General features: G+C 42.8%; 1 protein-coding gene across 1 annotated transcript in view; it reads left to right on the top strand.

Annotated features, from left to right (window-relative positions):
* Positions 1-9,932: 9,932 nt before the first annotated feature.
* LOC123732703 (deleted in malignant brain tumors 1 protein-like) overlaps positions 9,933-15,509 on the top strand; it is a 52,923-nt gene continuing 47,346 nt past the window's right edge. The window contains exon 1 of the mRNA XM_045711958.1: positions 9,933-10,074. Coding sequence (XP_045567914.1) covers positions 9,984-10,074 — 91 coding nt within the window. The 5' untranslated portion in view covers positions 9,933-9,983. The remainder of the gene's footprint in view (positions 10,075-15,509) is intronic.

Here is a 15,509-nt window from a genome sequence, read left to right as displayed (position 1 = left end):
GAGTAAACCACAACAACCCACATATAGGACTATATTTGATTTCCCATCATGTTGACACAAAACACAACCATACCACATAATGTGTATATATAAACATACACATGTAAACATGTACACACCAGACCACTACTAATGCTGTTTGGTTCGATATTACAGATGTTAGGAAAAACAGCACTTATATGAAGAGCTGGGCCAATGATTGGCTGAGAAGACACACACTCAAAAAGGCACAGGAAACCCACACTGCTGCTGCTATGCTGCTACCATTCAACTGTTGCTATGTTGCTTTCGTCTACCGTTTGGCCTGGGGAAGAGAGCACATCCAGTTATGGGTATTTGTTCACCCATGGTATCTATTCTCCTGATGATGAACTTCCAGATTTACACTGAGGGCATTTCGTTAACCTGCTGTTCACAGTCTCCACTTGTTTTCCAACGAATCCTTGAACAAAAAGACTAAGAACTACAATTGCATAGCTGTTAAACTACAACTGGCTTGGCTGCGGCAACCGGGGTCACATCCTTCTCCAGAGCATCATGTATATTGTAGTTTCTGCCTACAGTTGTTGGCTTACTCAATTCACGGTAGTGTCCAAGATTGAAAAGAAGCAAAGATATTTGCTGAACAAACACTACATTTTGGTATGCCTGAAATAGCGTTAATGCAGATCAGGATTTGGGAAAGTTATGATTACCTGATGTTCATAATATAATCAAACATTGGTCATCGGCAGGTTACAAGTATAGAGGCCAAACTTTAGTCCTTTTGTCCAAGAGTCTTTCATGGTCGTAAAGGCGACGCCAACATTGGGGTATTTGCTTGTTATTTTGTTGTGTTTGCGATGTTGCAGGTTGACTTGACCAGGTGCTACTATTATGTTTGCCTATGTAAGGTGAACTACCACAAAGCTGAATATTTTACAGTGACCGTCATGTTGGTAAGAACTTGTTTACCTCGATGCTAAACCCTCCCCTTCTGTGTTTGGCCACATTTTGTTATCTTATTATTGTGGTATTGTGGTGACTTTGGTAGCAAAGACATGATCGTTTAAATGTTCAAGTGAGAAGTTTATGATGTCCAAGTGACATTCTGTGATTCATCCTAACACTGTTCCTCTGCTATCTGTAGGTGCTGTTTCCTCCATCCGTTCATCTTAAACAACTGTTCCTCTGCTACCTTGTGGGGTGCTGTTTCCTCCAGTCATTCATCCCAACACTGTTCTCTTCCGCTACCTGTAGGTGCTTTTCACTCCAGTCAGTTCATCCTAACACTGTTCTGTCTCTGTTAGCCTGTAGGTGCTGTTTCCTCCAGTCAGTTCATCCACAACACTGTTCCTCTGTTACCTGTGGTGGTGCTGTTTTCCCACCAGTCGTTCATCCTAACACTGTTCCTCTGTTACCTGTAGGTGCTGTTTCCCAGTTTGTGATGGGATCTAGCAGAGAGTAAGGAGCTGAGAAAGTCAGACCAGGAGACAACATCACCTCTCTCCTGTGACTGTAGTGTTTCCATTGGAATATTTGTGATTGTTCTCATGAGCACCAGCCTACACTTACAATCTCCATTTTACCACTATTTCCAAATCCTCTCCCTCTCGCTTCACTCCGGTGTGGAACCCTTTCTAACAACTCCTATGATCTACTGATTGAGAACATCACTGAATCTGACCTGGGATTTCTACTGTGAGACTCAGGGATGTGGTGATGAAGTGAGATTCAGGTCTACCATATGGAAAGGTCACCTGGATTTTAATTCGTAAGAATTGTTTCCTTGTTTCATGTGTGAACATCCAGTAAAGTCCATGTTCTATCTGGTAGTGAACATGTTCTGAAGCTTTTGGTTCATATTACAAAACAACTCATAGTTGGTGAAGTAACTGTAACAGGGGACTAGATCAGCACCTCTCTCACATGTACAGAGGACTCCCTCCCCCACACCATCACCTCTCTACTGTACAGAGGACTCCAACACCATCACCTCTCTACTGCTATGCAGGGACTCCCCACCATCACCTCTACTGTACAGAGGACTCCCCACACCATCACCTCTCTACTGTACAGAGGCACCCAACACCATCACACCTCTCTACTGCACAGAGGACTCCCGAACACCATCATCCTCTCTACTGTACAGAGGGACTCCCCACCATCACCTCTCTACTGTACAGAGGACTCCCCCCCATCACGTCTCTACTGTACAGAGGACTCCCCACCATCACATCTCTACTGTACAGAGGACTCCCCCACCAACACCTCTCTACTGCACAGAGGACTCCCCACCATCACCTCTCTACTGTACAGAGTCCCCACCCACACCATCCCTCTCTACTTTACAGAGGACTCCAACACCATCACCTCTCTACTGCTACAGAGGACTCCCAACACCATCACCTCTCTACTGTACAGAGGACACCCACACCATCACTTCTCTCTACTGTACAGAGGTCTCACCCACCATCACCTCTTGTGACTGTCCTGACTGTGGTGTGTCTGCTGACTGTGTTCTGATCTGGGTCCTGGTGGTGGCCTCCAAGCTTTGTTTCTGCTCCTCATTCCTGCTGCCTTCTGGGCCAGGTGAACACACACGGTGGGTCAAGACCAGGGTTTCTGTTCGGCTTTGCGAGACATTGACATCCGCATGTTAATTTAACGGACATTTGCGTAAATTTACCCGACCCATATACAATGGGTGTGTAACCTGAAGTTAGGGTGTCCACCCATGTGCTCAGGAATGACAAATCATAATTTAGATTATGGTAGTTAATATCAACAGAACATGCAAGTCAAGGATGCAACAATGTGTGGTCCTTCTAACCTAATTCTGATACGCACTTCGAAGACATATTACTTTCCCTCAGCATACAAGACGCAGTATCCCCCCGTAATAGAAAAGTTGACCTATTCTACTTGGTCAGCTTGTAGAGAAAAGAAATGCCTTTTTCAATACAGACTCTGGGACAGTTATGGGACAATAGATACCAAATTCATACAACCAGTAGACCTAGGCTACAATGAAGAGGCTAATAAGCATTATTTCTCAATGGGATTTTTTCTTTTCTTCTCTGAGACAATTGGGGTATTAAATTTTATTTATTGGCTTTGTTAATTTTTTTATCGGCCAAATGCCGTATTACCGTTAACGGAAACTATCCCAAAAGACATGAGGCTTCTCATATCAACTTCATTTTTCAACAACTACAGTGATGTGACAACCTGTTTTACATGTTTGTGTTTTTGTTGTGTTAAAACCAGGAGTTCATAAGGAGGGGGGAAGTCCAGAAAAAGAAGCAGAGACGAGAATTTTTATGTAAGAGCTTTCTTAGACTATAGAACCAGCCTCTGAAGGAAAAGCCAGGTTAGACTATAGGAACCCAGCCTCTGAAGGAAAAGGAAGCCAGGTTAGACGATAGGAACCCAGCCTCTGAAGAGCGGGAAGCAGGTTAGACTATGGAACCCGCCTCTGAAGGAAAGAAGCCAGGATAAGACTATAGGAGAACCCAGCCTCTGAAGGAAAGGAAGCCAGGTTAGACTATAGGAACCCAGCCTCTGAAGGAAAGGACAGAGTTAGACTATAGGAACCCGGCCTCTGAAGGAGGACGAGTTAGACTATAGGAACCCAGCCTCTGAAGAAGGAGGCCAGGTTAGACTATAGAAACCCGCCTCTGAAGGAAAGGCCGGGTTAGACTATAGAAACCCAGGCCTCTGAAGGAAAAGAAACAAGTTAGACTATAGGAACCCAGCCTCTGAAGGAAAGGAAGCTTAGACTATGGGGGAACCCAGCCTCTGAAGGAAAGGAAGCCGGGTTAGACTATGGGAACCCAGCCTCTGGGAAAGAAAGCCACGTTAGACTATAGGAACCCAGCCTCTGAGGGCGAAAAGGAAGCCACGTTAGACTATAGGACCCCAGCCAGTGACGAAAGAGACTTATCCCAGATGAAGAAAAAGCTGGTTAGAAAGGAAAAGGACACCAGGTTGAGAGTATTGGAAGTAGCTGGTGTGTTACAGAACAGTCTGCTTCCTCAGAGAAGACACTTCCTGTTGTCTGTGTGTGAGTCACGACAGACTGTTCAGAGCATAGACACACACACAGACAGACAGACAGACAGACAGACGACAGACAGACAGACAGACAGACAGACAGACAGACAGACAGACAGACAGACAGACAGACAACAGACAGACGACAGACAGACAGACAGACAGACAGACAGACAGATGACAGACAGACAGACAGACAGACAGAGAATAGGAAAAGGTAAAACGATTGAGTTTAGAAAAGATTTGCTGAGCGAACGATGCCTCTCAAAAAACCTGCCCCAACAATCTAGCAACTGTTCCATAAGTCTATGGCATCTGTGACCCACTGTATGACACTGCAAACACACACACACACACACACACACACACACACACACACACACACACACACACACACACACACACACACACACACACACACACACACACACACACACACACACACACACACTGCACTCACCAAAGTGACGGGTTTCCCCACAGATGGGACAGTAGCCCACCATGGGATAGGTGATATTCCGACACAGTTAATTTATCAGACAGGAAGTGTAGGGCACATAGAGAAAGTGTGAGATGGAGAAAGTGTTGTAGAGAGAGTGAATGTGTGTGTGAGAGAGTGTAAGAGAAAAGGTGTGTGTGTGTTCAGAAGATGTACAGAAATAGGTTCAACTCTGTGAATGTAGCGTGTTGTGATGACAGAACCAGGATGTGGTGAGAACCTTGTCGCAGCAAGACAAAGATACATCACTTCAAAATAAATACAATATATGAACACATTGGTGTCACTGGTAAAACTAAATATACATAGATACTATAGAACTAGAAAGGATATGATGGATAGAACTAGAAATATATGATAGATAGAACTAGACAGATATAATAGATAGAACTAGACAGATATGAAACATAGAACTATAATAATCTTTAGATAAAGATGATTAAAAAAAAAGATATGTATATTCTGGACTGTTATGACTGAACAGAACATCAGGTGGGACTAGATCTGGACTGTTATGTCTGAACAGAACATCAGGTGGGACTAGATCTGGACTGTTAGTGACTGAACAGAACATCAGGTGGGACTAGATCTGGACTGTTATGACTGAACAGAACATCAGGTGGGACTAGATCTGGACTGTTATGACTGAACAGAACATCAGGTGGGACTAGATCTGGACTGGTTATGGCTGAACAGAACATCAGGTGGGACTAGATCTGAGCTGTTGAACAGAACATCAGGTGGGACTAGATCTGAACTGTTATGACTGAACAGAACATCAGGTGGAACTAGATCTGGAGCAGGCTGTCAATGCTATTGGTCACTCTGAAAACAGAAAATGAGGAGAAGAGAGAGAGAGAAGAGAGAGAGAGAGAGAGAGAGAAAAAGAGAGAGAGAGAAAAGAGAGAGAAAGAGGAGAGAGAAAGAGAGAGAGAGAAAGAGAGAGAGAGAGAGAAAGAGAGAAAGAGAGAGAGATAAAGAGAAAGAGAAAGAGAGAGAGAGAAAGAGAGAAAGAGAGAGAAAGAGAGAGAGAAAGAGAGAGAGAGAAAGAGAGAAAGAGAGAGAGAAAGAGAGAGAGAGAAAGAGAGAGAGAGAGAGAGAGAAAGAGAGAAAGAGAGAGAGAAAAAGAGAGAGACAGACTCTTGGTGCTGAAAAGAGGGACTCAATAAAAGGAGTCAGCATATCAAGTTACCTGTTCAGTCCTCTTTTCATCTTTAAACACTTTCCTCTCCAACAGCAAAAGATTGGGAGCCTCTCTCAAATGAAAAGGGAAACTTGACACCAACCCCTCTTCACACACAGAGGGGTGGGGGGTGGAGGAGGAGATAAAGTGAGGATGAGTGAATGGGGGAGACAGATGGGGAGAGAGAGGGTGAGAATGGATGGACGGGGAAGGCAGGGGGGGAGAGAGTGGTGAGGATGGATGGATGGTTGGATGGGGAGACAGATGTGAGGTGGATAGATGGGGAGAAGGGGAGAGAGGGATGGATGGGTGGATGGATGGTGGGGAGACAAATAGGTAGAGATAGTCTCTGTGTGTGTGCGTCTCCTCCTTCTAACCTCCTCTCTCTACCTCACCTCTCCTCTCCTCTCTCTACCTCACCTCTTCTCTCCTCTCTCTCTTCACCTCTCCTCTCTCTACCTCACCTCTCCTCTCCTTACCACTCCTCTCTCTACCTCACCTCTTCTCTCTACCTCACCCTCACCTCTAGATCTCCTCTCTCTACCTCACCTCTCCTCTCCTCTCTCTTCACCTCACCTCTTCTCTCCTCTCTCTACCTCACATCTTCTCTCTACCTCACCTCACCTCTCTCTCCCTACCTCACCTCTCCTCTCCCCTTTCTACCTCACCTCTCCTCTCCTCTCTCTCACCTCACCTCTCCTCTCCCTACCTCTCCTCTCCCTAACTCTCCTCTCGCGTACTCTCCTCTCGCGTACTCTCACTGTCTCTCAGCTAAGGTAGGATGGGAAATACTCAGTAGTGTCACGACTTCCGCTGAAGTTGGTCCCTCTCCTTGTTCGGGCGGCGTTCGGCGGTCGAATTCACGGACCTTCTAGCCATCGCTGATCCTCTTTTAACCTCTTACATCTAGACATTCCGCTAGCGGAACACCTGCTCAATATCCAATGATAGGCGTGACGCGATTACAAATTTCTCAAAAATACTAAAACTTCAATTTTTTCAAACATATGACTATTTCACAGCATTTTAAAGACAAGACTCTCCTTTATCTAACCACACTGTCCGATTTCAAAAGGCTTTACAGAGAAAGCAAAACATTAGATTATGTCAGCAGAGTACCCAGCCAGAAATAATCAGACACCCATTTTTCAAGCTAGCATATAATGTCGCAAAAACAAAACCACAGCTAAATGCAGCACTAACCTTTGATGATCTTCATCAGATGACACACCTAGGACATTATGTTACACAATACATGCATGTTTTGTTCAATCAAGTTCATATTTATATCAGAAAACAAAGCATGGGGTTGACTCGGGCACGAGCCTGAGTCTCACAGTACTGTAACCAGCCACTATCCAAACGCTCGCTATTTTTTTCAGCCAGGGCCTGCAAAGCTACGATTCAGCTTTTGCCGTCTTCTGAGAGCCCATGGGGCCGTAGGAAGTGTCACGTACCAGCAGAGATCCCCTGTAATGGATAGAGATAATCAAGAAGGGCAAGAAATTGTCAGACAGGGCACTTCCTGCATGGAATCTTCTCAGGTTTTGGCCTGCCAAATGAGTTCTGTTATACTCACAGACACCATTCAAACAGTTTTAGAGACTTTGGAGTGTTTTCTATCCAAGCTAATATGTATACATATTCTAGTTTCTGGGCAGGAGTAATAATCAGATTAAATCGGGTACGTTTTTATCCGGCTGTGAAAATACTGCCCCTAGCCATAACAGGTTAATTTTCCTTTGGCTTTGTCTTGTCTTGTATCACACTTGGTTCCAATCCCATTCATTACATGTTGTGTATTTAACCATCTGTTCCCCCTCATTGTTCTTGTCGGTGATTGTTTGTTTGTAAGCAATGTGCAAGATATGTTCTGGTGTGCGACGGGTTTTGTACCAACATGAATTATTTTGTATATTTTGGTTTTCGGAGTTCTTGAGCACTTATTAACTTCTCTAGGGTAGTGGGCAGTATTTTCACGGCCCGGATGAAAAACATACCCAAATTAAACGGCCTACTACTCGGGCCCAGGAACTGAAATATGCATATTATTAGTAGAGTTGGATAGAAAACACTCTGAAGTTTCTAAAACTGTTTGAATGATGTCTGTGAGTATAACAGAACTCATATGGCAGGCAGAAAACTGAGAAAAATCCAAGCAGGATGTGAGATTTCTGGTGCTTGTAGTCCTTTCAAGTCATTGCCATTCGAACACACGGTGAGTTAGGGTTCATTTTGCACGTCCTAAGGCTTCCACTAGATGTCAACAACCTTTAGGAAGTTGTTTGAAGCATCTACGATGAACAGAGGCCGAATGAGAAGGCATGGAACTTGTAGACCAGGGAATGACATCACTTCATTGGGGCGCATTCACGAGAGAGGATGCTCCGTTTCAAAAACTTTTTCAAGACACAGAAACTGTCCGGTTGAAATATTACTGAATCATCACGTTCTAAAGGCCCTAAAGATTGATGTTTTACAACGTTTGACATGTTTGAACGAACGTGAATACATTTTTTAAACTTTCATGGTCACATTTTCGGCGCTTCCGACATTTTGAGTAGCTGACCTGAACGCGCGAACAACGAGCTATTTGCACGTAAATTATGGATTTTATCGAACAAAAACAACATTTTGTTGAGCACCTGGGATTCCTGGAAGTGCCTTCTGATGAAGATCATCAAAGGTAAGTGAATATTTCTAATACTATTTATGAATTTAGATGACTCCAACATGGTGGCTATCTGTATCGCCTAGTGTATTTTTTCTGACCACAGTACTCAGATTATTGCAAAGTGTGATTTCCCAGTAAAGTTATTTTGAAATCTGTCAATGCGGTTTGCATTCACGAGATGTTAATTTATAATTCTTTGAATGACAGTTTAATATTTTATTAAGGTTTTTGAGTTGTATTTTTGTAAATTGTAGCTCTGATTCACCTGCAGTTTTGGAGGCTAAATATTTTCTGAACTTCACCACTGTAAAATGCTGTTTTTGGATATAAATATGAACTTGATAGAACAAAAAATGCATGTATTGTGTAACATGATGTCCTAGGAGTGTCATCTGATGAAGATTGTCAAGGTTAGTGCTTCATTTTAGCTGGTTTTCTGCTTTTGGACGCTACCGTTGCTTTGAAAACTCTAAGAAAATTGCTGTTTTGTTACTCTGTTGCTGTGGTGATATCCTAACATAATGTAATGTTTGCTTTCGCTGTAAAGCCGTTTGGAAATCGGACAACGTGGTTCGATTCAGGAGAAGTGTATCTAGAAAACGGTGTAAAATAGTCCTATGTTTGAGAACTTTGAATTATGACATTTTGTGGTTTTAAATTTCACGGCGCTCTGATTTCTCACTGGCTGTTGAATAGGGTGGGATGATTTCGTCCCACCTTCCCGAGAGAAGGTTAAACTGCTCCGTTTTATCCAAGTTCGATCTCCTGCGCCTGACTTCCCTGTCACCATCACGCACCCTTACAAGTACTCAGTAGGGAGAGAGATAGGACTAACTCAATGACAGACTGGGTTGGTAGAAGGAGACAGGGGAGGAGGGAGAAGAGATGCGAGGGAGAGATAGGATTTATTGACAGACTGGGTTGGTAGAATGAGACAGGGGAGGAGGGAGAGAGAGGGTGAGGAACATAGTGTGTAAAATGTGACTAACTTGTCTGTGCAGATGAAGATAGCTGACGTTGACAGCACCAGGGCTCAGCCGTCTAGTTACCACAGCTCACACTATTCTCTGATCCGTTCTGCATGTTTCCACACAGCTGAGTTCCTGCAGATTGTGAAAAACAGGATGTGTCACACACTGCGGTCACACCAAAACAGCTCTTGGCTGTACGCCCAGACTTATCACTAAGTCACACAAGACAAGTTTGTATCAGTGAAAAAACACTAGCATTTAACAACAAACAATTATTTAAGTAAAAAACATAATAGCATGTTCCTAATTTGTAATTTACTACCACACCTATTGAGTTGACTTGGGTAACAGACCTCTAGCTCTACACCACAGAAAGTTAGAGGTGACTTTCCCAAGTCGGAAGCACTGACAATTAGGTAAGATATTATAGGACACACTATGTGTAACTGCTGCTCTGTCAGCAGTTTCCTGTGGAGTTTTTCTAATGTCAATGTTTCCTGTAGGTAGGTGGGTTTAACTGATCTGATTTGCTTAGCAGTTTGCCACATCATTGAAGTAAGGAAGTAATGAGTTAGAAGTCATATAGCCTAGCAGTATTTCTCACTCTTCAGTCCTCTCTTCATGACAGTAGACCGGTTTCGCTCAGTGGAACCCCAGTTAGAGACAGATATGATACCTGCAGTGATATTGATGATCCTGTTCTGGTGTACAGGTAGGATGCTGTTATACTGATATCCACTTGTGACAGTTACTGAGATATGTTTTGATATATTACCATTTGCAGGACTAGTAAAAGAACATGCAACTGGAAGCAGACAGTAAAAATCTGTCTCAAAGCAGGACAATTATATGATCACCTGTAAATGTACTTTGTTGTAGCGTAACTGTCCATCTGGGGACAGGCACTAATGTCAGTTAACCTCTCTAGGCTAGGGCGGGACGAATTCGTTCCACCTACGTAACAGCCACTTATCCTGTGGCGCGATTTTCAAAACCTTAAAAATCCTATTACTTCAATTTCTCGAAACATATGACTATTTTACAGCAATTTAAAGACAAGACTCTGGTTAATCTAACCACACTGTCCGATTTCAAAAAGGCTTTACAACGAAAGCAAAACATTAGATTATGTCAGCAGAGTACCAAGCCAGAAATAATCAGACACCCATTTTTCAAGCCAGCATATAATGTCACCAAAACCCAGAAGACAGCTAAATGCAGCACTCGCCTTTGATGATCTTCATCAGATGACAACCCTAGGACATTATGTTATACAATACATGCATGTTTTTGTTCAATCAAGTTTATATTTATATCAAAAACCAGCTTTTTACATTAGCATGTGACGTTCAGAACTAGCATACCCCCGCAAACTTCCGGGGAATTCGCTAACATTTTACTAAATTACTCACGATAAACGTTCACAAAAAGCATAACAATTATTTTAAGAATTATAGATACAGACCTCCTCTATGCACTCGATCATGTCCGATTTTAAAATAGCTTTTGGTGAAAGCACATTTTGCAATATTCTAAGTACATAGCCCAGGCATCACGGGCTCGCTATTTAGACACCGGCAAGTTTAGCACTCACCATAATCATATTTACTATTATAAAAGTTTGATTACCTTTTGTTGTCTTCGTCAGAATACACACCCAGGACTGCTACTTCAATAACAAATGTTGGTTTGGTCCAAAATAATCCATCGTTATATCCGAATAGCGGCGTTTTGTTCGATGCGTTCCAGACACTATCCGAAATAGTAAAGAAGTGTCTCATGCGCATGGCGCAATTCGTGACAATAAAATTCTAAGTATTCCATTACCGTACTTCAAGCATGTCAACCGCTGTTTAAAATCAATTTTTACGACATTTTTCTTGTAGAAAGCGATAATATTCGACAGGGAATCTCCTTTTCGGCAAACAGAGAAAAAAATCCCAAAGGCGGGGCGGTCGGGGTCACGCGCGATAAGCCAGTGTCCCTTGATCGGCCACGAGAAAGGCGATGTGTTTCGGCCTGGGGCTGGAATGACGACATTCTGTTTTTTTCCCGGGCTCTGAGAGCCTATGGAAGACGTGGGAAGTGTCACGTTAGAGCAGAGATTCTTAGTAAATGATAGAGATGGAAAACAAGTTCAAGAAATGGTCAGACAGGCCACTTCCTGTAAAGGGAATCTCTCAGGTTTTGACCTGCCATTTGAGTTCTGTTATACTCACAGACACCATTCAAACAGTTTTAGAAAATTTAGGGTGTTTTCTATCCATATGTAATAAGCATATGCATATTCTAGTTACTGGGTAGGAGTGGTAACCAGATTAAATCGGGTATGTTTTTTATCCAGCCGTGTCAATACTGCCCCTAGCCCTAACAGTTCTGAACGTCACATGCTAATGTAAAAAGCAGTTTTTGATATAAATATGAACTTGATTGAACAAAACATGCATGTATTGTATAACATAATGTCCTAGGTGTGTCATCTGATGAAGATCATCAAAGGTTAGTGCTGCATTTAGCTGTCTTCTGGGTTTTTGTGACATTATATGCTAGCTTGAAAAATGGGTGTCTGATTATTTCTGGCTTTGGTACTCTGCTGACATAATCTAATGTTTTGCTTTCACAAAGCCTTTTTGAAATCGGGGACAGTGTGGTTAGATAAAGGATAGTCTTGTCTTTAAAATGCTGTGAAATAGTCATATGTTTGAAAAAATTGAAGTTTTTGTATTTTTGAGGAATTTGTAATTCGCGCCACGCCTATCATTGGATATTGAGCAGGTGTTCCGCTAGCGGAACGTCTAGATGTAAGAGGTTAACCTGTTAGGGCTAGGGGCAGTATTGACACGGCTGGATAAAAACTTACCCGATTTAATCTGGTTACTACTCCTGCCCAGTAACTAGAATATGCATATAATTATTGGCTTTGGATAGAAAACACCCTAAAGATTCTAAAACTGTTTGAATGGTGTCTGTGAGTATAACAGAACTCATATGGCAGGCAAAAACCCGAGAAGATTTCATGCAGGAAGTGGCCTGTCTGACAAGGTGTCATTCTTCTTGTCTCTGTTTATTGAAGAGTGAGGATCTTAGCTGTACCGATGACACTTCCTACGGCTGCCATAGGCTCTCAGAAGGCAGCAAAATGCTGAATCGTGGCTTTGCAGGCTCTGGCTGAAACAAAGTAGCGCGTTTGGGTAGTGGCTGGTTACAGTACTGTGAGACTCAGGTTCGTGCCCGCGTCGACCGAAAGCTTTGTTTTCTTTCCTCTGTTTAGCTAAATGGACATTCCCGGTCGGAATATTATCGCTTTTACGAAAAATGGCATAAAAATGGATTTTAAACAGCGGTTGACATGCCTCGAAGTACGGTAATGGAATATTTAGATTTTTTTGTCACGAATTGCGCCATGCGCGCGACCCTGATTTACCATTTCGGATAGTTTCTGGAACGCACGAACAAAACGCCGCTATTCAGATATAACGATGGATTATTTTGGACCATACCAACATTTGTTATTGAAGTAGCAGTCCTGGGAGTGCATTCTGACGAAGACAACAAAAGGTAATCAAACTTTTGTAATAGTAAATCTGATATTGGTGAGTGCTAAACTTGCCGGGTGTCTAAATAGCTAGCCCGTGATGGCTGGGCTATGTACTTAGAATATTGCAAAATGTGCTTTCACCAAAAAGCTATTTTAAAATCGGACATATCGAGTGCATAGAGGAGTTCTGTATCTATAATTCTTAAAATAATTGTTATGCTTTTTGTGAACGTTTATCGTGAGTAATTTAGTAAATTGTTAGTGAATTCGCCGGAAGTTTGCGGGGGTATGCTAGTTCTGAAACGTCAGCATGCTAATGTAAAAAGCTGTTTTTGATATAAATATGAACTTGATTGAACAAAACATGCATGTATTGTATAACATAATGTCCTAGGACTGTCATCTGATGAAGATCATCAAAGGTTAGTGCTGCATTTAGCTGTGGTTTTGGTTTTTTGACATTATATGCTAGCTTAAAAATGGGTGTCTGATTATTTCTGTCTGGGTACTCTGCTGACATAATCTAATGTTTTGCTTTCGTTGTAAAGCCTTTTTGAAATCGGACAGTGTGGTTAGATAAAGGAGAGTCTTGTCTTTAAAATGCTGTAAAATAGTCATATGTTTGAAAAATTGAAGTTTTCGGATTTTCGAGGGAATTTGTATTTCGCGCCACGCCCATCATTGGATATTGGAGCAGGTGTTCCGTTAGCGGAACGTCTAGATGTAAGAGGTTAAGCCCTAGACCATTATTCCTCCTCCACCAAACTTTACAGTTGGCTCTACGCATTGTGGCAGGTAGCGTTCTCTCTGGCATTCGCCAAACCCAGATTTTTCCTTGGTCTTCCAGATGGTGAAGCATGATTCATCGCTCAAGAAAACATGTTTTCATTGCTCCAGAGAACATGTTTTCATTGCTCCAGACAACGTGTTTTCATCGCTCCAGAGAACGTGGTTTTCATCGCTCCAGAGAACATGTTTTCATCGCTCCAGAAAATGTGTTTTCATCGCTCCAGAGAACGTGTTTTCATCGCTCCAGAGAACGTGTTTATCGCTCCAGAGAACGTGTTTTCATCGCTCCAGACAATGTGTTTTCATCGCTCCAGAGAACGTGTTTTCATCGCTCCAGAGAACGTGTTTTCATCGCTCCAGAGAACGTGTTTTCATCGTTCCAGAGAACGTGTTTTCATCGCTCCAGAGAACGTGTTTTCATCGCTCCAGAGAACGTGTTTTCATCGCTCCAGAGAACGTGTTTTCATTGCTCCAGAGAACGTGTTTTCATCGCTCCAGAGAACGTGTTTTCACCGCTCCAGACAATGTGTTTTCATCGCTCCAGAGAACGTGTTTTCGCCGCTCTAGAGAACGTGTTTTCATCGCTCCAGAGAACGTGTTTTCATCGCTCCAGACAATGTGTTTTCATCGCTCCAGAGAACGTGTTTTCATCGCTCCAGAGAACGTGTTTTCACCGCTCCAGAGAACGTGTTTTCACCGTTTCCAGAGAACGTGTTTTCATCGCTCCAGAGAACGTGTTTTCATCGCTCCAGAGAACGTGTTTTCATCGCTCCAAACAACGTGTTTTCATCGCTCCAGAGAACGTGTTTTCATCGCTCCAGAGAACGTGTTTTCATCGCTCCAGACAATGTGTTTTCATCGCTCCAGAGAACGTGTTTTCATCGCTCCAGAGAACGTGTTTTCATCACTCCAGAGAACGTGTTTTCTCCAGAGTCCAATGGAGGCGAGCTTTACATCTCTCCAGATGACCCTTAGCGTTGTGCATGGTGAACTTAGGCTTGTGTGTGGCTGCTTGGCTATAGAAATCCATTTCATGAAGCTCTCAACGAACAGTTCACGTGCTGACGTTGAATCCAGAGGCCGTTTGGAAATTGGTAGTGAGACGATTTTTATGCTCTATGTTGCTCCTAGACGTCTCCTCTTCACAATAACAGCATTTACAGTTGACCTGGGCAGCTCTAGCAGGGCAGACATTTGACCATCTGACTTGGAAATGTGGCATCCTATCACTGTGCCACGTTGAAAGTCACTGAACTCTTCATTAAGGCCATTCTACTGCCAATGTTTGTCTATGGAGATTGCATGGCTGAGTGCTTGATTTATACATCTGTCAGGAAGGGCTGTGGCTGAAATAGAATCCACTAATTTGAAGGGGTGTCCACATACTTTTGTATATATAGTGTATGTACACATGGGTGTTGTTGCACCATACCAACGATAAGCCTGTCTTTCCCATCACATCATGAAAGGTCATGTTGATGTTCATTTAACCTCTGTCTCTGTCACGTCCTGACCAGTAAAGGGGGTTATTTGGTGTTGTAGTTTGGTCAGGGAGTGGCAGGGGGTGTATGTTTAGTGTGTTTCAGGATTTTTGGGGTAATGTTCTATGTTAGTATATTTCTATGTTTAGTCTAGCTTGTCTATTTCTATGTTTAGTTAATTGGGTTGACCTTCAATTGGAAGCAGCTGCTCCTCATTGCTTCTAATTTAAGGTCCTATTTATAGGGGTATTTTTTTCCATGGGATTTGTGGGTAGTTGTTTCCTGTTTTGTGTTTGTTGCACCTGACAGGACAGGTTTTCGATCGGTGTTTGTTATTTT

Source organism: Salmo salar, unplaced genomic scaffold (genome assembly GCF_905237065.1).
Source record: "Salmo salar unplaced genomic scaffold, Ssal_v3.1, whole genome shotgun sequence".
Taxonomy (NCBI): domain Eukaryota; kingdom Metazoa; phylum Chordata; class Actinopteri; order Salmoniformes; family Salmonidae; genus Salmo; species Salmo salar.
This window is presented reverse-complemented; position numbering and strand designations above follow the sequence as displayed.